The following is a 27,830-nucleotide window of genomic DNA, read 5'->3' as shown; positions in this document are numbered from 1 at the left end:
ATGATGTGAAACATGTATGCTGGTTCTGTTTGAAATAAGAAAGACATTTTCAAAATATCAAAATTGTCGCAAACTTAATTCCAGATTGATGTCTCTTTTAACTGTTTATGAGATCTTATGAGCCATTAAGGTAAGTCACCCTGTATGAGTTCGTGCTCCTGCTATCAATTTTAAGCAACTTTATATCATCAGTTAAATGTTCCGTATTAATATTTCAGCAAAGGAAAATAAACTTCTCAAACGGGAAATCCTCGTCGGCCCCTCAAAATAGCGTAACATAGAAAACAACTTGACTTCGAGTTAAGACACTTGCACCTCGTCAAATTACAGGCAGACATGCATACAATCCGAGGGGCCCGAATGGCAAAACTTATCTCGACACTGTTTTGTAATCCATGTCGGAAGTTCACTACAAACGTCGGAAACTACTCATAATCCGCGGAAGTACAAAAAAGCCTCCGTCCGATAATGCCTCAACAAAAAGTTTCCACAAAAGTGAATTTGCATAAAGCGATAAGAGAACGCACCGAAGACCTTGTTAAGTAATTTCAAAGAAATGTGACAGCAACAGTAAGTTTTTGAGGCCCTATTAGCCCTTTTGTTTTTGTACGATGTGTGAATTAAAAATATGTTAATTTAACATTAAGAGATTAATGGATGTAATTAATAATATTATTGTGTCACAACATATCTCGATCAAAACAACACAAGCAAGCGTTTTTATCCATTTGTCATTGGTCTCATGAGCAATAGATAAACAGACGACCCGGAATCCGTTGCGCGAATGCGTGCTCGATGATTTTGTACAATATTTGTTAACATCATTCACGGCCTCCCTCCCACTAAATTAAGAGCGTTTAAATAGTTTAAAAACCGCGGAAGGGGACACAAGGTTTCATTCTATGGTGATCGTTCGCATATTCGACACAGGTGATACGGGACTATAGTGTGAGAACTTTTTGCGCACAATTTGAGTGCTTGTTCAGTGATTTCAGCTGCGAGGGATACAAGGTAATTAATCAATTTTAATATTCTGGTTGATGGTTTATTTTTTATTCATCCATTGCTTTGGAGGTCGATCATTTTTTACGTGCCAATTAACTATTTTGTAAATTGTTCATATTTGAGGTAATTGCGCATTTCCTTTTTTATTTTATACGCATAAAGTTTGTGATGGAGGATGCATTTTTTTCAATATACACAAACTAATTATAAAGGTTGACGAACAGTGATTCAAAAATTTGTGATTTGGTGAAGTAGTGTAGTGCTCTTACTCCTGTTTTTCAGGGCTCTGGCGTACAATTTTGTCGTCAGACCAATAATTAAAAAAATATGTGTGAAACAAGGTAATCCTGTTGTTTTTTGTCTAGTGTCGTATATTTACGAACACCAGATTAACTATTAATTTTCAAAACAACATTTATAGTAAGATTGTCTAAACTATCAATTTTTATCGCCAATTTTGTTGATAAAACACTCAGACTTTATCAAACAAGTATATAATTTTGCGGCGCAGAGGATAGTTAAATCAGTGATAAAGTTTTTACTTTTTTAAAAGAAGGGGATGAAACGATCTGAGGCTCACTAAGTTCTTCTTTTACTTGTAGTAAAACAAGAGACAAGCAAGTCGTCTTTAATTTCAGAGGGTGTGGGGAATTTTGTTCAATATTTTAAATAAACAATCGGAGGCCTTATTAATGTCAAAATATATTTCAATGGTGCTATTTCAATTTTTAATATCAATGAGACTAGTTGAAAGCTTCAGACTCAGTTTAAAGTTATTTAATTTGATTTTTGGTTAATCGATTTTTTATTTGCATGAACGTAATTTATAAATTTTCGGTTGTACGAATTTCAGTGATTTGGTGAAACAGTGGGGTGTTCTTGTTCCAGGGTTACTATTCACGATGCTATGGATACTAATATCTGTGTTGTGTTTAATTATCTCATATTATTACATTGTCCGACCACACAGTTATTGGAAAAGTATCGGTGTAAAACAAACTAAACCCACGTTTTTATTCGGGGATAATTGGGGCACTGTGTCATGCACACAAAGCTTTACTGAAATGATTCAGTATGTTTACGACATGTTTCCAGGCACTAGGTAATTATTCTATTTTAAAAACTACTTCCAATAACACAATTGACCAATCTCTATGTAGATATTCAGGATTTTATCAGTTCTTGTCACCAACTCTTTTGATAAAAGACCCAGAACTAATTAAGCAAATAACCGTTAAGGACTTTGATCACTTTGTGGATCACCGGAAGCTTATTTCGGAAGAAATTGATCCTATGTTTGGCAAAAATTTAACTGCCCTAACTGGTCAAAGATGGAAGGACATGAGAGCAACATTAAGTCCTTCCTTCACAAGTAGCAAAATGAAGACCATGTTTACTTTGATCTCCGAAAGTGCCCACGACTTCGTCGAATATTTTAAGAAGAATCAAAACCAAGATGTTATTACAATTGAAATGAAGGACACATTTACCACATTCACCAACGACGTAATAGCAACTACTGCCTTTGGCATTAAGGTTGACTCATTGAAGGACAGAACCAATGAGTTTTATGTCATGGGTAAAAAAATGACGGATTTTGGTACATTCTGGAACACCATGAAGATATTTGGATATATGGCATTGCCAGGTTTACTCAAAGTAAAGCTTTGGTCACAGTTGGTTCTATATTTTATATTTTATTTACATTGTAGTTGTTAAAAGTTAGACTTTTTTCTAAAGAGCTATCAATGTTCTTCAAAAACTTGATTATGGAAAACATCAGGACAAGGCAAGAACAAGGAATTGTACGTCCTGATATGATAAACATTTTAATGGAAGCAAGGAAAGGTTTACACAAGTATGAAGAAAATGGGGACCTTGATACTGGTTTTGCAACAGTTCAGGAATCCGAAATTGGCAAATCAAAGAAAAATATTAGTCTTACTGATGACGACGTAACAGCTCAGGCATTGATTTTCTTTTTTGCTGGCTTTCATGCAGTTTCTTCCCTAATGTGTTTTATGTGTTATGAATTGGGTATAAATCAAGATATACAGGAAAATCTTAGGGGGGAAATAAAACAAACTTTAGAAAAGTGTGGCGGAAAATTAACGTATGAAGCCTTAATGGGAATGAAATATATGGATATGGTTTTGTCAGGTAGTATTCTAGTATTACGTTGTAGGTTTATTTTAATTTTGGGTGACATTTCCAGAAACACTTAGGAAGTGGCCTATATCAACTGTTACAGACAGAATCTGTACTAAACCTTACACAATCCATCCAATATCTCCTGACGAAAAACCTGTACATTTAACATATAATGACATAATTGTTTTGCCCATTTTCGGTATTCATAGAGACCCGAAATATTACCCCAATCCAGAAAAATTCGACCCTGAAAGATTCAATGAAGAAAACAAAAAGAGGATTAATCCCTACACCTATTTACCCTTTGGAACTGGACCAAGAAATTGTATCGGTTCTAGATTTGCCATTATGGAAACAAAAGCTGTGTTCTTTTATATCTTAGCTGATTTCAAAATTGTACCAGTTGAAAAAACAGATGTTCCGTTAAAAATTTCTAAGAAAAACTTTAATTTAACCTCTGAAAATGGATTTTGGTTCGGCTTACAGAAAATCTAATTTTTTATTCTTATTTATATAATTAATAAGCAGCTTTATATTAGGAAAAGTATATTAAATAGTGCCATATTTTTACAGAATATTTGTTTTCGATATTATTATTAAATGAGTTTGAACTAAGTAGTGATACCTTGTTTTAAATTCAATCGATTAAATATCTATCAACATTGATAGGAAAGGTAGTCTCTCAACTAAAATAAACTGATAATATTCTTATGTGTCCTAATCTGGCGTAAATTCATGCAATAACGTATCTCAGTATGTGCTCCCATTTAAATTATACAGTATAAAATCAAATTGTCGGATATTTAATTTTCAATTGGAATCCGTCTGTTAAGTCATAGTGAATTCGAAGGTTTCTGTGGAGTGTTTAGTGGTTTTGGTGGTGGGTCAATTAAGGTAATTCAATTTAAAAACTACAATTAATGATTTTCTGTTATTTCTGAACAAAATTTTTCCTAAATCAGTCATTCTGTTTAGGATGCTTTGGATTCTTGTGCCGTTGATATGTGCGCTTTTCACATATCTATATATTATTAAACCGCACAGTTACTGGAAAAGTATAGGTGTGAAACAGAGCAAGCCTGTTTTCTTTTTTGGGGACAACTGGGGCACAGCTTCTCACACAGAAAGCTTCGCGGAATTGATGTCCAATGTTTATAACATGTTTCCAGATACTAGGTAAATAAGACATCTATGATCTTATTAATTTTATATCATCAAATTTTCTCTATAGATATTCAGGATTTTACCAATTTTTATTACCGACCCTTGTGTTAAGAGACCCAGATCTAATAAAACAAATAACAGTTAAAGACTTTGACCATTTCACTGATCACAGTACAACGGTTCCTGGAGAGCCTATGTTAAGCAAAAATTTATTTACATTAAAGGGTCAAGAATGGAAGGATATGAGAGCGACATTAAGTCCTTCTTTCACGAGTAGTAAGATGAAAGGTATGTTTACCTTGATCTCTGATTGTGCCAACAATTTCGTTGAGTATTTTAAACAAATAAATAAAAATACTATCACAATTGAAATGAGGGACACATTTACCAGATTCACTAATGATGCAATTGCAACCACAGCTTTTGGTATTAAAGTTGATTCTTTGAAAGACAGAAATAACCAGTTTTATGTTATGGGGAAAGAAATTACCAGCTTCACTAGTTTTTGGAAAAATTTCAAGTTCTTTGGATATTATGCCTGTCCACGTTTATTCTCTGTAAAAAATCCTTCATTACGTACTTGCAACATACTTCAATATTTGTGTTTTAGCTATTGAAAGTTAGAATCTTTAGTACAGAAGTCTCTTCGTTTTTCAAAAATTTAATCATGTCAAATATAAAAACAAGGGAAGAAAAAGGGATTGTGCGTCAAGATATGATAAACATTTTAATGGAAGCCAGGAAAGGTTTACTCAAATATGAAGAAACCAGTGAGGATATTGACACCGGTTTTGCAACAGCTGAGGAATCTAAAATTGGCAAATCAAAGAAAAATATCCATCTTGACGATGACGATGTGACCGCTCATGCCTTAATTTTCTTTTTTGCTGGTTTCGATTCTGTGTCCACTTTGATGTGCTTTATGGGTTATGAATTAGGTGTGAATCAAGAAGTTCAGGATAAACTTAGGGAGGAAATAAATCAAACGCTGGAAGATTGCGGGGGAAAATTAACGTATGAGGCGTTAATGAAAATGAAATACATGGACATGGTTTTATCAGGTCAGACTTTAATAAACTTTTCATATAAGTATTGTAATTTTTATAATATTTTAGAGTGTTTAAGAAAGTGGCCAAGTGCAGTGGGTATAGATAGAGTTTGTACTAAACCTTATACAATAACCCCAGTATTACCTGGCGAAAAACCGGTATATCTAAAGAAAAACGATGTACTCATGTTACCATTTTTCGCCATTCATAGAGATCCCAAATATTATCCAGACCCAGAAAAATTTGACCCAGAAAGATTCAGTGACGAAAACAAAGGGAATATAAAACCATATACTTATTTACCTTTTGGAACTGGACCAAGGAATTGCATTGGTTCAAGATTTGCTATTATGGAGACCAAGGCTTTGTTCTTCCACATTTTGGCCAATTTCAAAATTGTACCAGTCGAAAAGTCGGTCATTCCATTGAAGATTTGTAAAAAAAGTATTAATTTGACTTGTGAAAATGGATTTTGGTTTGGTCTTCAGAAAATCTAATACAATCGGTTGATTTATAAACAATATTAAATTGCTTTATACGTAATAATTAATATATGTTGGATATATTAATATTTTATATTAATATTTATGTGTCATGTTGTTTCTGTTTGTAATTTTATTGAATAAATACGTATGACAGCTAAATATAATCAACATTTTCTTCTGAATCGGTTGGAATCGCATTCCATCACTTGCGTTTGTAATTCCGGGCAATAAATATATCGCAGAACATTTGCGGTAAATGAATTACCCATTGCATTACCCGCCCCCACTTCAAGTAAGTATTCAAGTTCATTTTCACATGTTCATCCCACCTTTATAAACATTGTGAAATGCTGCATGTGATTGGAGTGTGTGTCGATGTTTTGGTGGAAACTAAATCAAGGTAATTAAACTTAAAACCAGTTATCGTTGTTTGTTGTGAATAACCTTATTTAAGATACATTCTCAGCTTAGTGAAGTAGTGTTATTGTTGCAGACGTTCTGTTCAAGATGTTGTGGATACTAATTTCGTTGGTATGTGTGGCTCTCACATATATTTACGTAGTTAAGGTACAGGGTTACTGGAAAAGTATCGGAGTAAAACAAGGCAATCCTATGTTTTTCTTCGGTGAGAACTTTGGCCCTGTTGCTCGAATAAAAAGCTTCTCCGAAATGGTACTGGATGTTTATAACATGTTTCCAAATGCAAGGTAAATGGTGAATTATATGATCTGTCACTCCTGTTAATTTAATTTTCAAAACAGGTACTCTGGATTTTATCAGTTCTTAACGCCCACTCTTGTAATAAGGGATCCAGATTTGATCAAACAAATAACAATTAAAGACTTTGATCATTTTGTGGATCATAGGAAAATCATTCCAGAAGAAAGCGATCCCTTATTTGGAAAAAATTTATTTTTCTTGAGAGGCCAAAAATGGAAGAATATGAGAGCAACCTTAAGTCCTTCTTTCACAAGCAGTAAAATGAAGTCGATGTTTACTTTAATTTCCGAATGTGCTAATGACTTCGTTGAATATTTTAAAAAGAATCAAAACCAAGATATTGTAACGATTGAAATGAAGGACACATTCACGAGATTTACCAACGATGTAATCGCTACTACTGCATTTGGAATTAAGGTAGATTCATTGAATGACAGAACAAATGAGTTTTATGTGATGGGTAAAGATATGACCAACTTTAGAACCCTATGGAGGAGTATGAAATTGTTTGGTTACTTTGCATTCCCACTTCTATTCAAGGTAGACTTTTACTTATTATTTGTAACATATTTTATACATCTCTTTGTTTTAGCTATTGAAAGTTAAAGTTTTTACCAAAGAGGTGTCTACGTTTTTTAAAAGTTTAATCATGGAGACAATAAAGACAAGAGAAGAAAAAGGTATTGTGCGCCAAGACATGATAAATATTTTAATGGAAGCTAGGAAAGGGCTACATAAGTATGAGGAAAGTAGTGCAGTTATTGATACTGGATTTGCAACTGTTGAGGAATCTGATATTGGCAAATCTAAGCATAATATCAATCTTACTGACGATGATGTAATAGCCCAAGCTTTGATTTTCTTTTTTGCTGGTTTCGATGCTGTGTCGTCTTTGATGTGCTTTATGAGTTATGAATTAGGTGTAAACCAAGAAGTTCAAGATAAACTTCGAGAAGAAATTAATCAAACATTAGAAAAATGTGAAGGAAAATTAACGTATGAGGCTTTGATGGGAATGAAATACATGGACATGGTTTTATCAGGTACGATTTTAATAATCCTTTGTGTAGTTATATGTATCAAACTATTTTTAGAGAGTCTTCGAAAGTGGCCAAATGCAGCCAGTATAGACAGAGTCTGCACAAAACCGTACACTATTGAGCCAGTTTTGCCAGATGAAAAACCGATACATTTGAAGAAAAACGATGTACTTTTCTTACCCTTTTTCGGTATTCATAGAGATCCCAAATATTACCCAAACCCAGATAAATTTATCCCAGAAAGGTTCAGTGATGAAAACAAAGGGAATATCAAACCTTTTACTTACTTACCTTTTGGAGCTGGACCAAGAAACTGTATTGGTTCAAGATTTGCTATTATGGAAACCAAGATTGTGTTCTTCCATCTTTTAGCTAGTTTCAAAATAGTACCAGTTGAAAAGACGGTGATTCCATTAAAAATTTGCAAGAAAAACTTTAATTTGTCTTCGGAAAACGGATTTTGGCTCGGATTGAAGAGAATTTAATTTTTTATTTTTATCCAATAAAGGATGAACTGTATGATATATTATTTAAAAAGTGTATATAGATATATGCATTTGCAAAATATTTGTGATTTGTTTTAATAAACATGTTGAAGTACATAATGGTTTTATTGGTTTGGAAATTTGATGAATAAATATTAAATATTACTTAAAATTAGTAATTAAAAATGTTTTTTTATTTCACAGAATGAAAATTTAACATTAACAATAGCTGAATACAAATTAAAAGAAAAAAGACGCTCAGTGTTTAATTATTAAATTAAAAAGGTAGTCGGATGAAATAGCATTCTTGTTGCAGTATTTTGTCCACCATGTTGTGGGTAGTAGTGTTGCTGATTTGTGTGGTTCTCACATATATATACATCATCAAGCCCCACAGTTATTGGAAAAGTATTGGTGTTAAACAAGGCAATCCTGTACCTTTCTTCGGTGAACACTGGAGGCTGGTTACTCGTACGCAAAGTTTCCCCGAAATGAGTATAGATATTTACAACATGTTTCCAAACGCGAGGTAAACAGCCAGCCAATATTTTGTCCAATTATTCCTAATAATATGCTTTTAAACAGATATTCCGGATGCTATCAATTTTTAACACCCACACTTCTATTAAGGGATCCAGATTTAATCAAACAAATAACTATTAAAGATTTCGACCACTTTATGGATCGTAGGTCTGTTATTCCGGAAGATAGCGAACCTTTGTTTTCAAAAAATTTGTTTTCCTTAAGAGGTCAACAGTGGAAAAACATGAGAGCAACTTTGAGTCCTTCATTCACCAGCAGTAAAATGAAGGACATGTTTACTTTAATTTCCGAATGTGCTCATGACTTTGTTGAACATTTTAAAAACAATCATAATCAGCACATTATTACAATTGAAATGAAGGACGCATTTACTAGATTTGCCAATGATGTAATAGCTACTACCGCTTTTGGTATTAAAGTTAATTCATTGGAAGACAGAACCAATAAGTTTTACGTCATGGGTAAAGATATCACCAACTTTAGTAACTTCTGGAGAGGTATGAAGTTGCTTGGATACTTTGCATTCCCAATGTTATTTAAGGTAGCATCTATTCATTATTTGCAACATATTTTATGTGTTAGTGTTTTAGCTATTGAAAGTTAAAGTTTTTTCTAAAGATGTGACTATGTTTTTCAAAAGTTTGATTTTGGAAACAATAAAAACAAGGGAAGAAAAAGGAATTGTGCGTCCAGATATGATAAATATTTTAATGGAAGCCAGAAAAGGTTTACATAAATATGAAGAAAATAGTGGCGATATTGATACAGGCTTTGCAACAGTTCAGGAGTCTGAAATTGGTAAATCAAATAAAAATATCAGTCTTACTGATGATGATGTGACAGCCCAGGCTTTAATTTTCTTTTTTGCTGGTTTTGATGCTGTGTCTTCTTCAATGTGTTTTATGTGCTATGAGTTAGGTGTAAACGAAGATGTTCAAGAAAAGCTTCGAATAGAAATTAACCAGACGTTAGAGAATTGTGGAGGAAAATTAACATATGAGGCTTTAATGGGAATGAAGTACATGGACATGGTTTTATCAGGTACTACTTTGATGAACATTTAAGAAACATATTATAATATTGCCATATTCAGAAACTCTTCGGAAGTGGCCGAATGCTGCCGGTATGGACAGAGTCTGCACCAAACCATATACTATAGATCCAGCATTGCCTGACGAAAAACCGGTACATTTAAAGAAAAACGATTTACTTTTCTTGCCCTTTTTCGGAATTCACAGGGATCCCAAATATTATCCATATCCAGAAAAGTTTGACCCAGAAAGATTTAGTGATGAAAACAAAGGGAATATCAAACCATACACTTATTTGCCTTTCGGTGTTGGGCCAAGAAATTGTCTAGCTTCAAGATTTGCCATTATGGAAACGAAGGCTGTGTTCTTTTACATTTTATCTAATTTCAAAATAGTACCAGTTGACAAGTCGGTGATTCCATTGAAAATTTGCAAAAGAAGCATTAATTTAATGTCTGAGAATGGATTTTGGTTCGGTTTGGAAAGAGTTTAAACTCTTATTTTTGTTTATATAATTAATTTTCTTTTTTAAACTGTATTACATTGTTTAAAATGTACGCATACAATATATTTCTATTTTGAAAAAAGAAATGGGATATTTTCTTGATACCAGTACTTATTGGCAGAAATGACCGTTACTGTATATTGACCTGTCGGTAGCATCTTCGAGCAATCTAACATAACACTATATTTTTGATAAATCATTTACCATTGCATATCATTAACTTCCATGTAAAGTTGAGTAAGGATTCATATTTATTTTCATTTATTTGTAATCTATTATGAGTAATATATGTGGTTTTTGGATGTGATTGTGGTAGTGGGGAATTAAGGTAATTAGATTTAAAATTAGATAGTATTGAAGCTTATTAGAGTTCAAACAATTAACGACAGATGAATTTAATACACAAATAATTAGATTTTATCACTGCGGGTTGATGAAAGAGTGTTCTTGTTACAGTGTTCTGTCCACAATGTTGTGGATATTAGTGTTGCTGATATGTGTAGCTCTCACATATTTATACATCATCAAGCCGCACAGTTATTGGAGAAGCATCGGTGTTAAACAAGGCAATCCTGCGTTTTTCTTTGGTGAAAATTGGGGCACCATTACCCGTACACAAAGCTTCTCTGAAATGATTTTGCATGTTTATAACATGTTTCCAGATTCTAGGTAAATATTCAATCTTAAAAACTGCCTCTATTAATAACACATTTCTATAGATACACCGGTTTTTACCAATTCTTAATGCCGACCCTCCTACTGAGAGACTCAGATCTAATCAAACAACTAACAGTTAAAGACTTTGATAATTTCATGGATCATAGGTCAATCATTCCTGAAGAAGTGGATCCTTTGCTAGGCAAAAATTTATTTTCATTAAAAGGCCAAAAATGGAGGGACATGAGAGCAACATTAAGTCCCTCCTTCACAAGTAGTAAAATGAAGGCTATGTTCACCTTGATCTCGGATTGTGCCCGTGATTTCGTTGAACATTTTAAACAAAATCAGAAGGATATTATTACCATTGAAATGAAAGACACATTTACTAGATTTACCAACGATGTAATTGCTACCACAGCCTTTGGCATTAAAGTAGATTCTTTGAAAAACAGAAATAACCAGTTCTATGTCATGGGTAAAGAAATGACCAACTTCAGCAGTTTTTGGAAGAATATGAAGTTCTTTGGATATTTCGCCTGTCCACGTTTGTTTGAAGTAAAATCTCACTCATCACTTGTAGCAAGATTTATTTATTTGTGTTTTAGCTAATGAACATTAAAATTTTTACTACGGAGATATCAACATTTTTCAAAAGCTTAATCATGGAAACGATAAAAACGAGGGAAGAAAAAGGAATTGTACGCCAAGATATGATAAATATTTTAATGGAAGCCAGAAAAGGATTACTTAATTACGAAGAAAATAATGGAGATATTGATACTGGTTTTGCAACCGTTGAGGAATCCGATATTGGCAAATCAAAGAAAAGTTTCACTCTTACCGATGATGATGTGACAGCGCAAGCTTTAATTTTCTTTTTTGCTGGTTTCGATACTGTATCCACCTTGATGTGTTTTATGTCTTACGAGTTAGGTGTGAATCAGGAGATTCAAGATAAACTTAGAGAGGAAATAAATGAGACTTTAAACGATTGTGGCGGAAAATTAACGTATGAGGCATTAATGAAAATGAAATACCTGGACATGGTTTTGTCAGGTAAATTTTCTTTATACTGTTCTATACTTGTAGTACTACGTTAACATTTTTAGAGAGCTTAAGAAAGTGGCCAAGTGCTGCTGGCGTCGACAGGGTCTGTACTAAACCGTATACGATCTCACCAGTATTGCCAGATGAAAAGCCACTTCATTTAAAGAAAAACGATATACTATTTTTACCCATTTTTGGTATTCATAGAGATCCCAAAAATTACCCGAACCCAGAAAAATTCGATCCGGAAAGATTCAACGATGATAACAAAGGAAGCATCAAACCTTACACTTATTTGCCCTTCGGAACTGGACCAAGAAATTGTATTGGTTCCAGGTTTGCTATTATGGAAACCAAGGCTGTGTTCTTCCACATTTTGGCCAATTTCAAAATCGTTCCAGTTGAAAAGACCGTGATTCCATTGAAGATTTGCAAGAAAAATTTTAATTTGACATCTGAAAATGGATTTTGGTTAGGTTTGCAGAGAATATAATTATTTATTTTTGTTTATTAATTAAGTTTATTAAGAAAAGTATATGTTATTGGTTAGTTTGTAAATGTATAAATTTAAATATTTTTTATATTAATATTAAATTATTAATCATTAAAGTTTTGAAGTAAACAGTGGTATAATTTCTCAGTATTTAAGTATGTGTAACATTAAAACAACATTACTTTACGAAATAATTGCACATTGCACACATCATTTGCGGTAATTGATTTATTTATCCATTGTGAGTCATCATCTTCCACTTAAGATAAATATGTAAACATAAGTTTTCTTTGTGTGAATGGTGTCTGTATGGTTGTTTTGGTATCAATACAATCAAAGTAAAGATTTAAAACCGGTTATTATTTTTTATTTTGGTAAACCTGATTCATAGTGGTTTGGTGAAATAAAGTTATTGTTACAGACACATGTTAACGATGCTGTGGGTACTAGCTTTGCTGGTATGTTTGGTTTTGACATATTTGTACATCACAAAAGTACAGAGTTACTGGAGAAGTATCGGTATAAAACAAGGCAATCCTGTGTTTTTCTTCGGAGAAAACTGGGGAACTATTACCCGCACACAAAGTTTTTCCGAAATGATTTTATATGTTTACAACATGTTTCCGAATGCTAGGTAAGTCATTAACCCATTAAATTATCACTTATAACATCCTTTTTCCAAACAGATACTCAGGATTTTATCAGTTCATTACGCCAACTCTCGTACTAAGAGACCCAGATCTAATCAAACAAATAACAATTAAAGACTTTGATCATTTCATGGACCACAGGACGCTTATTCCAGAGGAAAGTGATCCTATGTTTGGCAAAAATTTAGTTTCTCTAAAGGGGCAAAAGTGGAAAGACATGAGAGCAACATTAAGTCCATCTTTCACCAGTAGTAAAATGAAAGCCATGTTTATTTTAATTTCTGAATGTGCTCACGACTTTGTCGAACATTTTAAGAATCAAAACCAAGATATTATTACAATTGAAATGAAGGACACCTTTACCAGATTTACCAATGATGTAATTGCAACCACAGCTTTTGGCATTAAAGTGGATTCACTGAAAGACAGAACCAATAGGTTTTATGTAATGGGTAAAGATATGACCAACTTCAGCAGTTTCTGGAAGAGCATGAAATTTTTTGGATACTTTGCATTTCCAACTTTATTCAAAGTATAGTACAATACACCAATTAATCGTAACATATTTTATTTATTTAAATTTTAGCTATTGAAAGTTAAACTTTTTACTAAAGAAGTATCCACATTTTTCAAAGATCTGATCATTGAAACAATAAAAACAAGGGAAGAAAAAGGAATTGTACGTCCAGACATGATAAATGTTTTAATGGAGGCTAGAAAAGGTTTACATAAATATGAAGAAAACAGTGGTGATATTGATACTGGCTTTGCAACTGTTGAGGAATCTGAAATTGGCAAATCTAATAAAAATATCAGCCTTACTGATGATGATGTGACTGCTCAGGCCTTAATTTTCTTTTTTGCTGGTTTCGATGCTGTGTCTTCTTTAATGTGCTTTATGTGTTACGAATTGGGGGTGAATCAAGATGTCCAAGATAAACTTAGGGAAGAAGTTAATAAGACTTTAGATGATTGTGAAGGAAAATTGACGTATGAAGCTTTAATGAGAATGAAGTACATGGACATGGTTTTAACAGGTTGTGTTTCAATTAACTCAACGTTTATATTTTAATATAATACTTTTAGAGAGTCTTCGAAAATGGCCGATTGCTTCTGGTACAGACAGAATCTGCACTAAACCTTTCACAATCCAACCAGTCTTGCCTGACGAGAAACCGTTACATTTAAAGAAAAATGACGTACTTTTCTTGCCCTTTTTTGGCATTCATAGAGATCCTAAATATTACCCGAATCCAGAAAAATTTGACCCTGAAAGGTTCAACGATGAAAACAAAGTGAATATCAAACCTTACACTTATTTACCTTTCGGAGTTGGACCCAGAAACTGTATTGGTTCAAGGTTTGCCATAATGGAAACCAAGGCTGTGTTTTTCCACATCTTGGCCAGTTTCAAAATTGTGCCAGTTGAAAAGACAGTCATTCCATTAAGAATTTGTAAGAAAAACTTCAATTTGACTTCTGAAAACGGATTTTGGTTCGGTCTACAGAAAATATAAAATTTAAAATCAGACAGACCATGACAATTAATTACGTAACACGTTTTGGATATATTAAAAAATAAAATATATTATAATCTTTATAATTGTGTTTTTATTTATAAAAACCATGTTCTTCGAAATTATTAATATTTGTTGTTGTAGTAATTATATCGTTATCAAATAAATAATATATGTCATACATGAAATTGTATATCTATATTTTATCTGTTTGTAAATAGTTACATAATAAAGGTCAAACAACTATATTTGTTTAAATATATCCATATAATATAACTAACCATCACAAGTGGATAATAATCTATCCACATCCTACCTAAATAAGTAGATTAAAATAATAACATATTGTTTAAATTGTTCAAAAGCATTCACTAAATATAGCATGAAACAAAACTTAGTTAAAGTGTTACTTAACTGGGATGGGTTAATGCGTTCAATTTCACGCCTCGACCTTTTGAATTTAGATCTTTAGTAGATCTAATAAGAAACTATTATAGCAATTGTAGTTATGTAAATTTGACAATTTTAAATTAAGGTGTTAAAATTAAAATCAATAATATATGTCATCCTATTGTATCTATTTAAAAATTACTCGATTATTTATTTAATCAACGCAGCAAGTAGCAATGGGTGAAGGATGAAGGTCGGATAAATCATTTTTAAATTTGAAAAACGCCATTGAGAAATTGATTATTTTTACGTTATTTTCAGTTTCTCTGAGTAAAGATGTTGTGGGCGGTTTTGCTTTTGATCGCCGTTATACTGGGATATTACTACTTGGTCAGGCCCCTTCAGTATTGGAAAAGGTTGGGAGTAAAACAAGGGAACCCATGGCCAATTGTAGGTGACTTTAAAGAAAGCATTTATGGAGGCATACCCCTTTCAGATTTTATTATGAGGATTTATAATTACGCATCTAACGTTAGGTAACATTTGTATTCCAGATCAATTTCTATGCAAATAAACTGAAAACTTTACAGGTATGTTGGTATATATCAATTTAATTTACCAACTTTGGTCATAAAAGATCCAGAGCTCATCAAACAAATTCTAGTCAAAGATTTCGACCATTTTCTTGACCACAAGCCATTTCTATCTCCTGACAGTGATGTGCTGTGGAGCAATAATCTGTTTGCATTAGAAGGTACTCATTCATAAATAATTTATTATTTTTTGTGGTTAATAATAACAAAATCCAGGGCAAAGATGGAGAGAAATGAGATCAACATTAAGTCCTTCTTTCACCTCCAGCAAAATGAGAATCATGTTCACGTTAATGCAAGATGTAGCCGAAAATTTTACCAACTATTTTACAAGTCAAAATAAAGATGTTATAGAAGTAGAACTTAAAGATGCATTCACCAGATATGCTAATGATGTGATAGCCAGCTGTGCCTTTGGTATTGAAATCGACTCACTGAAAAACAAAAACAATGAGTTCTACTTGATGGGAAAGGAACTAACTGATTTTTCTGGCATATGGAAAAATATTAAATTTTTCATAGGCTTACTTATACCACCTTCATCAAAGGTTTAACCTTCTTTAAAAGTGTAATATCGAAAATTAATATTTTTATTTTAGTTTTTAGATGTAAATATATTCAACAAAGAAGTTACAAATTTCTTCCGCAGTGTGGTAAAAGATACCATTAAAATTCGCGAGAGTAAAGGTATTGTGAGACCAAATTTAATTCACATATTGATGGAAGCGCGTAAAGGCAAGTCTCACGACAACAATCACAAAGAAACACTTGATGCTGGTTTTGCAACATTGGAGGAATCAGATGTGGGGGTCAAAGGAAAAACTGAACTGAGTGACGATGAGATCACCGCGCAAGCTGCCGTATTTTTCTTTGCCGGTTTCGACTCGGTTTCAGGGTTAATGTCTTTCGCAACCTACGAACTGGCCATTCAACCCGACATTCAGGACCGACTTAGAACTGAAATTCAAGATGTGTTGGAGGAGAATGGTGGAAAACTCACTTATGAAGGGTTGTTGAAGATGAAATACATGGATATGGTGGTGACAGGTAACATTCGGATTGAACAAATAAAGAAACAATCCATAGACGTTGATTTTCAGAAACTTTAAGGAAGTGGCCGAATTCAGCACAAACAGACAGAGTATGCACAAAACCATATACAATTCAACCAAAAACTCCAGACGAAAATCCTATTCATTTGAAAGTGGGTGATCCTATTTGGATTCCAATTTGGAGTATCCAAAGGGACCCTCAATATTTTCCAAATCCGGAAAAATTCGACCCCGAACGATTCAACGATGAGAATAAACAGAAAATTGATCCTTATACATTTTTGACGTTTGGTATTGGTCCTAGGAGTTGTATTGGAAACAGATTTGCTCTTTTGGAAGTCAAGGCTGTGCTGTTCCATTTGTTGTCGAAGTTTAGAATTGTGCCAACGGAGAAAACTGATATACCTATTCAGATTCACCCTAGATCAATAGGATTGAATGCCAAGAATGGTTTTTGGGTGGCATTTGAAAAATTATGATTAACAAGTATAACTCTTGTGTATAATTAAACTTTCACTTTAAATTGGTTGTTTTAATATTCCTCCAATTTGATTTTATTCTACACAAGTAACACCATCGCACTATTGACATAGTTGTATGACTCATATTTATTTACATACACAAATTAGATAGGAAGGTCATATAGTTCCTCATTATTATGAATAATTATGTGATTGACATTAGTCATTATATTGAGTCCAGATTTCCAGATTTACTATTATGAACGGTAAATGGAAGTTGCTTCATTTTATTGTAGGTTAGTGCCCAAGGAAAATCTGACGTTGCAATTCTATAATTCCTGGTGCATTAAATGTCAAAAATAGATTTTAGCTTAGTTTCGAGAACTATAAGTTTTAAATGTAACAGAAATAAACTTTTTCACATAAGCTTATTTTTCTTATTTTATTAATTTAATTCCTGAAATTCAAATACATTAAAAATTAATTGGTGACGTAAAAATAAAATTAGTCATACTGGTTTTAGATTGATTCGGGCGGATCCAGGTGGACGGTTAGATAAAAATAGATTACACACTCCTCAATGCTTAGTATTTGAGCATATTATTTTATACAGTCAACACGTTACGGTTAGTTTCTAAGTTGATATGTGTGTAAGGTCTACTGAAACTTTGTAAGTTTTAGGTTAACAAAGAAGAATGTTTTGGGTAGCACTTATAGTAGTAATAATTACTTTAGGGTATTATTACTATCAAAGAACGTATAATTACTGGAAAAATTTGGGAATTAATCAAACCAACCCATTACCTTTTTTTGGAGACATGTTTCCGATTGTGTCTCAAAAAATGGCCTTATCACATTTGGTCCAAAATATTTATTCACAATTTCCAAATTCTAGGTAATTATTTTTTATTACCCTAAAATATGATGTCATCCTTGATCTTTTTAGATATAGTGGAATGTACTTATTTAACTCACCAACATTGGTGATACGAGATCCAGAATTAATCAAGCAAATACTTGTAAAAGATTTTGATCATTTCCTTGATCATAAACCTTTTATTGATCCAGAAGGTGATCCATTATGGAGCAACAATTTATTTGCTATGAGAGGTGATAAATCAACTAGCTCCAACTATTTGTGATATTCTCATCTGTAGGTCAACGATGGAAAGAGTTGCGTCCTAAAATTAGTCCAGCGTTTACTTCAAGCAAAATGAAATATATGTTTTCCCTAATGGTGGAAGCCTCAAAGCAGTTCATACAATATTTCGAAACCCAAGACAAAAATCTCATCGTTTTAGAAATGAAAGATAGTTACACCAGATTTGCCAATGACGTTATTGCTTCATGTGTGTTTGGATTAAAAGTTGATTCATTGAATGACAAAGAAAATTATTTTTATGTAACGGGAAAACAATTAACTAGTTTTACTGGGTTTTGGAAAAATATTAAGATTTTTTCATATAATCTTATACCTTTAGAATCAAAGGTTTGTACAGCCACTATACAAGATTATCAAAACTAACCCTCAAATTGCAGTATTTAAAATTTGGACTGTTCTCGTCAGAAGAAGTAGCATTTTTCCGTAAAATTGTGCGGGACACAATAGCTTTGAGAGAACGCGAAGGAATTGTTAGGCCAGATCTAATTCAAATATTGATGAATTCCCGTAAAGAAAACGCCAGAGAGGACATTAATAAAGATACAATTGATACGGGATTTGCAACAGTCCATGAAGCCGAAGTTGGTTCTACGACAAAGAAACCTCTAACCGATGATGAAATCGTTGCTCAAGCAGCTGCTTTCTTCTTTGCTGGTTTTGACTCTGTCTCAGGCTTAATGTGCTTCACATCTTATGAACTGGCATTGCATCAAAACTGTCAAGATAAATTGAGAGCTGAAATTCAAGAAACCATGGAAGAGTGTAATGGAAATTTGACTTACGAAGGCTTGATGAAGATGAAATATTTGGATATGATAATTTCCGGTGAGTTCATCTACTAGTATATAAAAGATGAAGTTTTTACAAATACGTTGTTTGTAGAAAGTCTTAGAAAATGGCCGAACGCAGCTGTAACAGATAGACTCTGTACAAAACCTTACACCATACAACCTAAGACCCCTGATGAAAAACCTATTCACCTAAAAATAGGTGATTCAATCTCAGTACCCCTTTGTGCCATCCAAATGGATCCACAATATTTTCCAGATCCGGAGAAATTCGACCCAGAAAGGTTTAGTGACGAGAACAAAAGCAAAATTGTTCCGTACACTTTCTTGACGTTTGGTGTAGGTCCCCGAGGTTGTATTGGATCCAGATTTGCTATTATGGAAGTTAAGACGATGTTGTTTCATTTGTTATCCAAATTTAAGATAGTGACCACCGAAAGAACAGAAATTCCTATTCAAATTGCACACACTGGTGCTGGTTTAAACGCCAAGAATGGATTTTGGCTTGGCTTGCAGAAGATCTAACCGTAAAACACTAAATAATATTTTTGTGGAGACACACATGTTGATAATTTTGATTTAAAACAAAGATTTTTTTCCCATATGTTGTATTATGTAAACTTGTATCTAATAAAGCATTTAATATTTTTAACATGATGTTTTAATTATTTGCATATCTACATTTCATCTATTTAGTTCATGTAACCATAACTTAAATAATTATTCATAAATTGATTATAAGATGTACATATTTTAACATTTCTTTCAGGTTTTTCGTTACAATGTTGTGGATAATTTTACTATTAGTATCTCTGTTATTGGGTTATTATTACTTAATACGACCTCTTCAGTATTGGACTAAGTTAGGTGTAACACAAGGTAACCCGTTACCAATTGTAGGTGATTTTAAAGAATCAATCTTTGGAAGAAGACCACTTGCAGATCTTATAATGAAAGTTTATAATTATGGATCTAATGTTAGGTAATCCAATAAATTTATTTTTAAGGCTTAATTTAAAATTGTTAGTGTTATAGGTACACTGGTATATATCTGTTTAACACACCAACTCTGGTAATAAGAGATCCAGAATTGATCAAACAAATTCTTGTCAAAGACTTTGATCATTTTCTTGACCACCAATCATTTCTGTCAGCTGAAAGTGATGTTTTATGGAGTAATAATCTTTTTGCATTAAAAGGTATATTTGACTAATATATTATATTTTAAATTTTGACTACTAATTGCCTTTAAATTAGGTCAAAGGTGGAAGGATATGAGATCAACCTTAAGTCCTTCCTTCACCTCAAGCAAAATGAGAACTATGTTCACATTGTTACAAGATGTAGCCGAAAATTTCACTAGATATTTTACTAGCCAAAATTCAAATGTAATCGATGTAGAACTTAAAGATGCATTCACCAGATATGCCAATGATGTGATAGCTAGTTGTGCTTTCGGAATTGAAATCGACTCACTCAAAAACAGGAACAACGAATTTTATACTATGGGTAAAGAACTGACTGACATAGGCATATGGAAAAATATGAAGTTTTTTCTAGGTTTAATTGTACCATTTTTATCAAAGGTTTAAACCTTCATCAATTAAGCTGAACATCTAAATTAACAAGTACGTTTTAGATATTGGAAATTAACATCTTTAACAAAAAAGTCACACATTTCTTTCGAACTTTGGTAACAGATTCCATTAAAATTAGAGAAACTAAAGGCATAGTGAGGCCAGACCTTATTCATCTATTGATGGAAGCACGTAAAGGCAAAAAACTGGACTCCACCCAGAAAGAAATTTTAGATACCGGGTTTGCAACTCTGGAAGAATTTGACATGGGAGTTAAAGGAAAAACTGAACTAACTGACGACGAAATTACTGCGCAAGCTGGTGTATTCTTCTTTGCTGGTTTCGAATCAGTTTCGGGATTGATGTCATTCGCAGCCTATGAATTGGCCCTTCAACCTGACATCCAGGATAAACTTAGAGCTGAAATTCATGGAGTTTTGGAGGAGAATGGGGGAAAGTTAACTTATGAAGGATTGTTGAAAATGAAATATATGGATATGGTAGTAACAGGTAATCTATGATCTTTTAGTCTTTCACATGAAATTGACATAGATTTTAAGAAACCATGAGGAAGTGGCCGAATGCTGTCCAAACTGACAGGGTGTGTACTAAACCCTACACAATTCAGCCAAAAAATCCTGGTGAAAAACCAATTCCTTTCAAAGTGGGAGATAACATTTGGATACCAATTTGGGGTATTCAGAGAGATCCGCAATATTATCCAGATCCCGAAAAATTCGATCCAGAGCGCTTTAGTGATGAGAACAAACATAAAATTGTACCTTATACCTTTTTAACATTTGGAATTGGTCCAAGGAGCTGTATTGGAAACAGATTTGCTCTTCTGGAAGTCAAAGCTGTGCTATTTCATTTATTGTCAAAGTTTAGGATTATACCAACGGCGAAAACTGAAATACCCATTCAGTTGCATACCAGTTCCATTGGACTGAATGCTAAGAATGGATTTTGGGTAGCATTTGAAAAATTGTAAAAACTATAAAAGGGTTCATATAAAAAATTTCATCATTTTAAGGTGTTTTATTTACATTTCCACATTTATAAATTATAATCCCATTTTATGTCTAAAATATTGTAATAAATATTATATTAATTTATTACCTCTAAAAATTACGTTTTAGATTGAAGTTCTTAATATTAATTATTTCAGGTACTTCTCGTGACAATGCTGTGGATAATTTTACTTTTAGTAGCTTTGGCATTGGGTTATTATTATTTAATATATCCTCTTCAATATTGGAGAAGGTTGGGAGTAAAACAGGGTAATCCTATACCCATTTTAGGAGACTTTAAAGAATCCGCACCACTTTCAGATTTATTAATGAAAATTTATAATCTTGGATCTAATGTTAGGTATATTATAAACTCATTTTGAATTTTAAAAAATTTAAACTATTCATTTCATAGGTACACAGGGATGTATCAACTTTATACACCCACTCTTGTTTTAAAAGATCCAGAATTGATCAAACAAATCTTAGTCAAAGATTTTGATCACTTTATGGATCACAAACCATTTCTCGCCCCTGAGAGTGATGTGTTATGGAGCAACAATCTTGTTGCACTAGAAGGTGTTTTTTCTTTATTCAATATTATTAAATTATTAATAATAATATTAATAAACCTTACCTTAGGTCAAAAGTGGAAGGAAATGAGATCGACTCTAAGCCCCTGTTTTACATCAAGCAAAATGAGAACAATGTTCACTCTGATAGAGGGTGCAGCAAAGAACTTTACAGAATACTTCACAAGTCAAAATGAAAATACTATTCGTGTAGAACTCAAAGATATATTTACCAGATATGCAAACGATGTGATAGCCAGTTGTGCTTTTGGCATTGAAATCGACTCGCTTAAGAACAAAAATAATGATTTCTATGCCATTGGCAAGGAACTAAGTGATTTTACCAGTATATGGAAAAATATAAAGTTCTGCATAGGTTTACTTATACCATCATTATGCAAGGTATAAAGAGTTTTAAACCCACAACTTCCAAAGTAACAAGTTTGTTTTAGATATTGGATGTCAATATATTCAACAAAAAAGTTTCACAGTTCCTTCGCACTTTGGTAAAAGATTCTATCAAAATTCGTGAACGTGAGGGCATAGTCAGACCAGACCTCATTCATTTACTCATGGAGGCACGGAAAGGCAAATCACAAGAAAACGACCACCTGGATGTTGTAGACGCTGGCTTTGCAACCTTAGAAGAATCAGACAATGGAGTCAAAGCGAAAATTGAACTGACTGATGATCAGATTACTGCACAAGCTGGAGTATTTTTCTTTGCTGGTTTCGAATCAGTATCAGGGCTGATGTCTTTCGCAGCTTACGAACTGGCTATTAATCCGGACATTCAGGACCGACTTAGAAATGAAATTCAAGATGTATTAGATGACAATAATGGGAAAGTCACTTACGAAGGGTTGCTGAAAATGAAATACATGGATATGGTGGTGACAGGTAATACATATTTTGTGTCAAAAAAGATGGGATTGACGTTGATTTTTAGAAACTATGAGGAAGTGGCCGAATACAGTACAAGTAGATAGAATGTGTACAAAACCATACACTATTGAACCAAAGAACCCGGGAGAAAAACCAATTCGTCTTAATGTGGGTGATCCTATTTGGATTCCAATTTGGGCTATCCATAGGGACCCTCAATATTACCCAGACCCAGAAAAATTCGACCCCGAACGATTTAATGATGAGAACAAGTACAAAATTGTGCCATACACCTTTTTGACATTTGGACTTGGTCCAAGAAGTTGCATAGGCAACAGATTCGCCCTGTTGGAAGTCAAGGCCGTATTATTTTATTTGTTGTCTAAGTTTAGGATTGTACCAACGGAGAAGACGGATATACCTATGCAATTGCATCCCAGATCGGTTGGACTAAATGCTATAAATGGTTTCTGGGTGGCGTTTGAAAAATTATAAATAATATAAACTAGAAACTTTGTAAAAATATGCCTAATTAAAATTGTGTCTTAAATTAAATTAATTGTTTTAATATTACCACAAATTATCCCACACGAGTAACAGCATTCATTTATCGATATAATAAAAATAATGAATCATATTTGTTTACATACACAATTTTCTATGTGAAGGTCATATGTTTTAATCTTTTATTGCCACTCAGGCTGTGTAATCTAAAAATAGATAAACGCGATCAATTAACTCATCACGTATCTAAAAAATTAATTTTATTTTAACTTGTATACGTTTCAGTACACTTACCATCAGTGTTTTCTCATGTAAGATCTCTGTAAGTAGTACTAAGAATCCTATTTTTATAAACATTATTTATTTTTCAGGCATTAGATACCATGATTTGGTTAACACTAGTAGTTGTAATTTTATCATTGGGATACTATTACTTTAGGAGAACTTACACTTACTGGAAGAATTTAGGGATTAATCAAACCACACCACTGCCTTTTTTTGGAGATATGTTTCCTGCAATAGCTCAAACCATGCCAATATGTGACTTAGTGGAAAAACTGTACAAGGAATTTCCAACATCGAGGTACAGGTGAAGACATTTAAAACTAAAATAATAATTTTACAATTTATGCACAGATACAGTGGAGCTTACGTATTTACTTCACCAACATTAATTATTCGAGATCCAGATCTAATTAAAAAAGTACTGGTGAAAGATTTCGATCACTTCCTTAATCACAAGCCTATGGTAAATCCTGATGATGATCCTATTTGGAACAACAACTTGTTTGCAATGCAAGGTAACTACTATCTGATAAATTATAACAGTTATAGTTTTGTGATGAAAATTAATTTAGGACAAAGGTGGAAAGAACTACGACAAACTGTAACTACCTCTTTTACTTCAAGTAAAATGAAGAAGATGTTTTCTCTGATGGTAGAAGCTTCAAAACAGTTTATCGATTACTTTGATAAACAAGATGAAAATCTCATAAGTTTGGAAATGAAAGACGCCTACACCAGATTCGCTAATGATGTAATTGCATCATGTACGTTTGGAGTTAAAGTGGACTCATTGAATGATAGAGAAAATGATTTTTACGTTAGGTGCAAGGAGGTAACCAGCTTTACAGGCGTCTGGAAAAGTATTAAGTTCTTTCTATACGTCATATCTCCTTTTGTAGCCAAGGTACTTAATGATAATGATTTAAGAAGAACACAATGTATTATTAACATATATATTTCAGATATTTAAGGTTAGTATATTGACCCCAGAAACAACATCATTTTTTCGAACAATAATTAATGACACAATTGAAATGAGACAAAGTAAAAATATTGTCCGACCAGACTTTATTCAAATATTAATGGATTCCCGTAAAGAAAATGTCACAGAAGACACCCAAAAGGAAGAAATAGATACAGGATTTGCAACTGTTCAAGAAGTCATCGACGTTGGGAGACCAAAAAGGTATATAACTGATGATGAGATTTTGGGACAGGCAGCTGGTTTTATGTTTGCTGGTTTCGATTCAGTTTCTGGGCTAATGTGTTTCACCTCATACGAGTTGGCTCTTCATCAAGATTTTCAAGATATTTTAAGAGCCGAGATACAAAGTACCCTGGAAGAGTGTGACGGAGAAATAACCTACAATAGTTTGATGAGCATGAAGTACATGGACATGGTGATATGCGGTGAGTTGGGTTAAAGTGAAATAAAACGGCATTTGAACATAGTGTTGCAGAAAGTCTCAGAAAGTGGCCAAACGTATCTGCCACCGACAGGGTGTGTTCAAAGCCTTATACCATAGAGCCTCAAACACCAGATGAAAAACCTGTACATTTAAAAGTCGGCGATTCAATCTGGATACCGCTTTGCGCCATTCAGAGAGATCCAAAGTATTTTCCAGATCCCGAAAAGTTTGATCCTGAAAGATTCAGCGACGAGAATAAGAAGAACATCAATCCGTACACCTTTTTGACTTTTGGAGTGGGTCCAAGAGGTTGCATTGGATCCAGATTTGCTATTATGGAAGTTAAATCGATGTTGTTTCATTTGTTGTCTAAATTCAGGATAGTCCCAACGGAAAAAACTGATATTCCAATTCAAATTGCTAAAACAGCTGGGGCTCTAAATGCCAAAAATGGATTTTGGCTTGGCTTAGAGAAACTATAAATTTTAAATTATATGTTAATAAATCTTTGTAGTAAAAGTTCATGAAGTTTTTTTATTTTGCTAAATTAATTCCCGTAGTTTAAATAAAAATACAAATATTTAATTGACGTCGTTGATTCGAATTCATCTAAAAATAGTTGATGCTTCCCACATTTTTTATTTATTTTAGTTATGTAGTATGTAATAATATAAAAATAATAATATTTGTTTAGTAATTAAACCATTGTAATTTTTAGATTTAATAAAGAAGAATGATTTGGTTTGCATATATAATAGTAATAATAACTTTGGGTTATTATTACTTTACAAGGACTTATAATTACTGGAAAAAATTAGGTGTTAATCAAACTAATCCATTACCCATAGTTGGAGACATGTTACCCATTCTGACTCAAAAAATGGCTATATCACAGGTGATACAAAATATATATTTTCAATTTCCCAATGCTAGGTAATTATTTATTTATAATATGTAAATGAAAAATTATATTATCACTGAGATTTCAGATATAGTGGAATGTACTCGTTTACCTCTAGATCACTGTTGATACGAGATCCGGAATTAATCAAGCAATTACTTGTAAAAGATTTTGACCATTTTCTTGATCACACACCTTTTATTGATGCAGAAGGTGATCCATTTTGGGGCAACAATTTATTTGCAATGAGAGGTGGTACATCCAATTAAGTGGATATTTACTTGTAACCGATTCTTTTATCTTTAGGCCAACGATGGAAGGAGTTGCGTCCAAAAATTAGTCCGGCATTTACTTCAAGCAAAATGAAACATATGTTTTCACTAATGGTTGAAGCATCAAAGCAGTTTATACAATATTTTGAAAGCCAAGATAAAAATTTCATATCATTAGAAATGAAAGATGCTTACACCAGATTAGCCAATGACGTTATTGCTTCATGCGTGTTTGGATTAAAAGTTGATTCCCTGTCTGACAAAGATAATGATTTTTATGTCATAGGAAAACAATTAACTAATTTTAGTGGATTTTGGAAAACTGTTAAGGTTTTTTCATATTTGTTTATTCCGTTAATACCCAAGGTTTGTATGGTCATTATACTATATTATAAAATCTAATCCGAAAACTGCAGTACTTAAAATTTGGAATGTTCTCGCCAGAAGAAGTGGCATTTTTGCGTAAAGTTGTACGTGACACAATAGCTTTGAGAGAACGTGAAGGAATTATTAGGCCAGACCTAATACAAATATTGATGAATTTTCGTAAAGAAAACATCCCTGAGGAATCCAACAAAGATGCAGTTGACACGGGATTTGCGACAGTACAGGAAGTCGAAGCTACTGTTACGTCAAAGAAAGATTTAACTGATGATGAAATTGTTGCTCAAGCAGGAGGTTTCTTCTTTGCTGGTTTTGATTCTGTGTCGGGCTTAATGTGTTTCACTTCTTATGAACTGGCACTAAATCAAGACTGCCAAGATAAATTAAGAGCTGAAATTCAAAAAACTTTGGAAGAGTGTAATGGGAATTTGACTTATGAAGGCTTGATGAAGATTAAATATATGGATATGATAATATCTGGTGAGACTACACATACGTGAAAGAAAAATAGTTAAAAATATGTTGTTTGTAGAAACACTTAGAAAGTGGCCAAACGGAGCTGCAACTGATAGAATTTGTACAAAACCATATACTATAAATCCTCAGACTCCAAACGAAAAGCCGATTCACTTAAAAATAGGTGATTCGATCACCATACCTATTTGTGCCATTCAAATGGATCCACAGTACTTTCCAAATCCGGATAAATTCGACCCAGAAAGATTTAGTGATGAGAACAAAAACAAAATTGTTCCGTACACCTTTCTACCCTTTGGTGCAGGCCCCAGAGGTTGCATTGCATCCAGATTTGCTATTATGGAAGTCAAGACGATGTTATTTCATTTGTTATCCCAGTTTAAGATAGTGGCCACCGACAAAACGGAAATTCCTATTCAAATTGCTCCAACTGCAGCTGGATTAAACGCCAAAAATGGATTTTGGCTTGGCTTGCAGAGGCTGTAGTCTCAATAAATCAAATATTTTTGTTAATATCTTCAAATATACGAATTAAAAAAATACTTTTTAAATATTATTTTAAC

The 27,830-nt window shown here is 33.0% G+C and overlaps 8 protein-coding genes across 16 annotated transcripts; all 8 read left to right on the top strand.

Moving 5' to 3' along the window:
• The first annotated feature begins 877 nt into the window (after window positions 1-877).
• Window positions 878-17,103, top strand: LOC109603638 (cytochrome P450 9e2). Its single transcript, XM_020020133.2, has 6 exons — window positions 878-1,011; window positions 15,257-15,471; window positions 15,526-15,689; window positions 15,745-16,076; window positions 16,128-16,575; window positions 16,629-17,103. The coding sequence occupies exons 2-6, from the start codon at window positions 15,272-15,274 to the stop codon at window positions 17,057-17,059; spliced, it is 1,575 nt and encodes a 524-aa protein (XP_019875692.2). The 5' UTR covers window positions 878-1,011; window positions 15,257-15,271; the 3' UTR covers window positions 17,060-17,103.
• On the top strand, window positions 893-14,789 carry LOC126264119 (cytochrome P450 9e2-like). The gene is made up of 5 exons (XM_020020131.2): window positions 893-1,011; window positions 12,800-13,012; window positions 13,065-13,560; window positions 13,615-14,065; window positions 14,115-14,789. The coding sequence occupies exons 2-5, from the start codon at window positions 12,804-12,806 to the stop codon at window positions 14,543-14,545; spliced, it is 1,587 nt and encodes a 528-aa protein (XP_019875690.2). The 5' UTR covers window positions 893-1,011; window positions 12,800-12,803; the 3' UTR covers window positions 14,546-14,789.
• LOC126264144 (cytochrome P450 9e2-like) lies at window positions 893-21,596 on the top strand. The gene is made up of 6 exons (XM_049963939.1): window positions 893-1,011; window positions 19,761-19,973; window positions 20,027-20,190; window positions 20,249-20,577; window positions 20,631-21,078; window positions 21,129-21,596. Exons 2-6 carry the CDS (start codon window positions 19,774-19,776, stop codon window positions 21,557-21,559), a joined length of 1,572 nt encoding a protein of 523 aa, XP_049819896.1. The 5' UTR covers window positions 893-1,011; window positions 19,761-19,773; the 3' UTR covers window positions 21,560-21,596.
• On the top strand, window positions 893-27,809 carry LOC109603636 (cytochrome P450 9e2-like). 8 transcript variants are annotated; one of them, XM_020020126.2, is made up of 6 exons: window positions 916-1,011; window positions 25,952-26,166; window positions 26,223-26,386; window positions 26,441-26,772; window positions 26,823-27,270; window positions 27,323-27,809. In XM_020020126.2, exons 2-6 carry the CDS (start codon window positions 25,967-25,969, stop codon window positions 27,751-27,753), a joined length of 1,575 nt encoding a protein of 524 aa, XP_019875685.2. In that variant the 5' UTR covers window positions 916-1,011; window positions 25,952-25,966; the 3' UTR covers window positions 27,754-27,809.
• Window positions 3,913-6,018, top strand: LOC109603642 (cytochrome P450 9e2-like). Its single transcript, XM_020020138.2, has 5 exons — window positions 3,913-4,050; window positions 4,132-4,332; window positions 4,388-4,877; window positions 4,931-5,381; window positions 5,436-6,018. The coding sequence occupies exons 2-5, from the start codon at window positions 4,133-4,135 to the stop codon at window positions 5,864-5,866; spliced, it is 1,572 nt and encodes a 523-aa protein (XP_019875697.2). The 5' UTR covers window positions 3,913-4,050; window position 4,132; the 3' UTR covers window positions 5,867-6,018.
• On the top strand, window positions 8,409-10,616 carry LOC109603640 (cytochrome P450 9e2-like). Of its 2 annotated transcripts, XM_020020136.2 has the most exons (5): window positions 8,409-8,628; window positions 8,685-8,789; window positions 8,847-9,183; window positions 9,233-9,683; window positions 9,736-10,616. In XM_020020136.2, the coding sequence occupies exons 1-5, from the start codon at window positions 8,429-8,431 to the stop codon at window positions 10,164-10,166; spliced, it is 1,524 nt and encodes a 507-aa protein (XP_019875695.2). In that variant the 5' UTR covers window positions 8,409-8,428; the 3' UTR covers window positions 10,167-10,616. The 2 variants fall into 2 exon arrangements, with proteins under 2 accessions (XP_019875695.2, XP_049819893.1); XM_049963936.1 differs by having other exon boundaries at window positions 8,411-8,628; window positions 8,685-9,183.
• On the top strand, window positions 17,700-19,643 carry LOC109603641 (cytochrome P450 9e2). The gene is made up of 5 exons (XM_020020137.2): window positions 17,700-17,936; window positions 17,988-18,151; window positions 18,199-18,530; window positions 18,581-19,028; window positions 19,086-19,643. The coding sequence occupies exons 1-5, from the start codon at window positions 17,737-17,739 to the stop codon at window positions 19,514-19,516; spliced, it is 1,575 nt and encodes a 524-aa protein (XP_019875696.2). The 5' UTR covers window positions 17,700-17,736; the 3' UTR covers window positions 19,517-19,643.
• Window positions 23,752-25,755, top strand: LOC109603635 (cytochrome P450 9e2). Its single transcript, XM_049963938.1, has 6 exons — window positions 23,752-23,850; window positions 23,911-24,122; window positions 24,176-24,339; window positions 24,397-24,728; window positions 24,787-25,234; window positions 25,285-25,755. Exons 2-6 carry the CDS (start codon window positions 23,923-23,925, stop codon window positions 25,713-25,715), a joined length of 1,575 nt encoding a protein of 524 aa, XP_049819895.1. The 5' UTR covers window positions 23,752-23,850; window positions 23,911-23,922; the 3' UTR covers window positions 25,716-25,755.
• Window positions 27,810-27,830: the final 21 nt, after the last annotated feature.

The sequence above is a fragment of the Aethina tumida genome, chromosome 2 (assembly GCF_024364675.1).
Source record: "Aethina tumida isolate Nest 87 chromosome 2, icAetTumi1.1, whole genome shotgun sequence".
Classification (NCBI taxonomy): Eukaryota; Metazoa; Arthropoda; class Insecta; order Coleoptera; family Nitidulidae; genus Aethina; species Aethina tumida.
The sequence above is the reverse complement of the archived record's forward strand: the minus strand, read 5'-3'. Positions and strand labels throughout refer to the sequence as shown.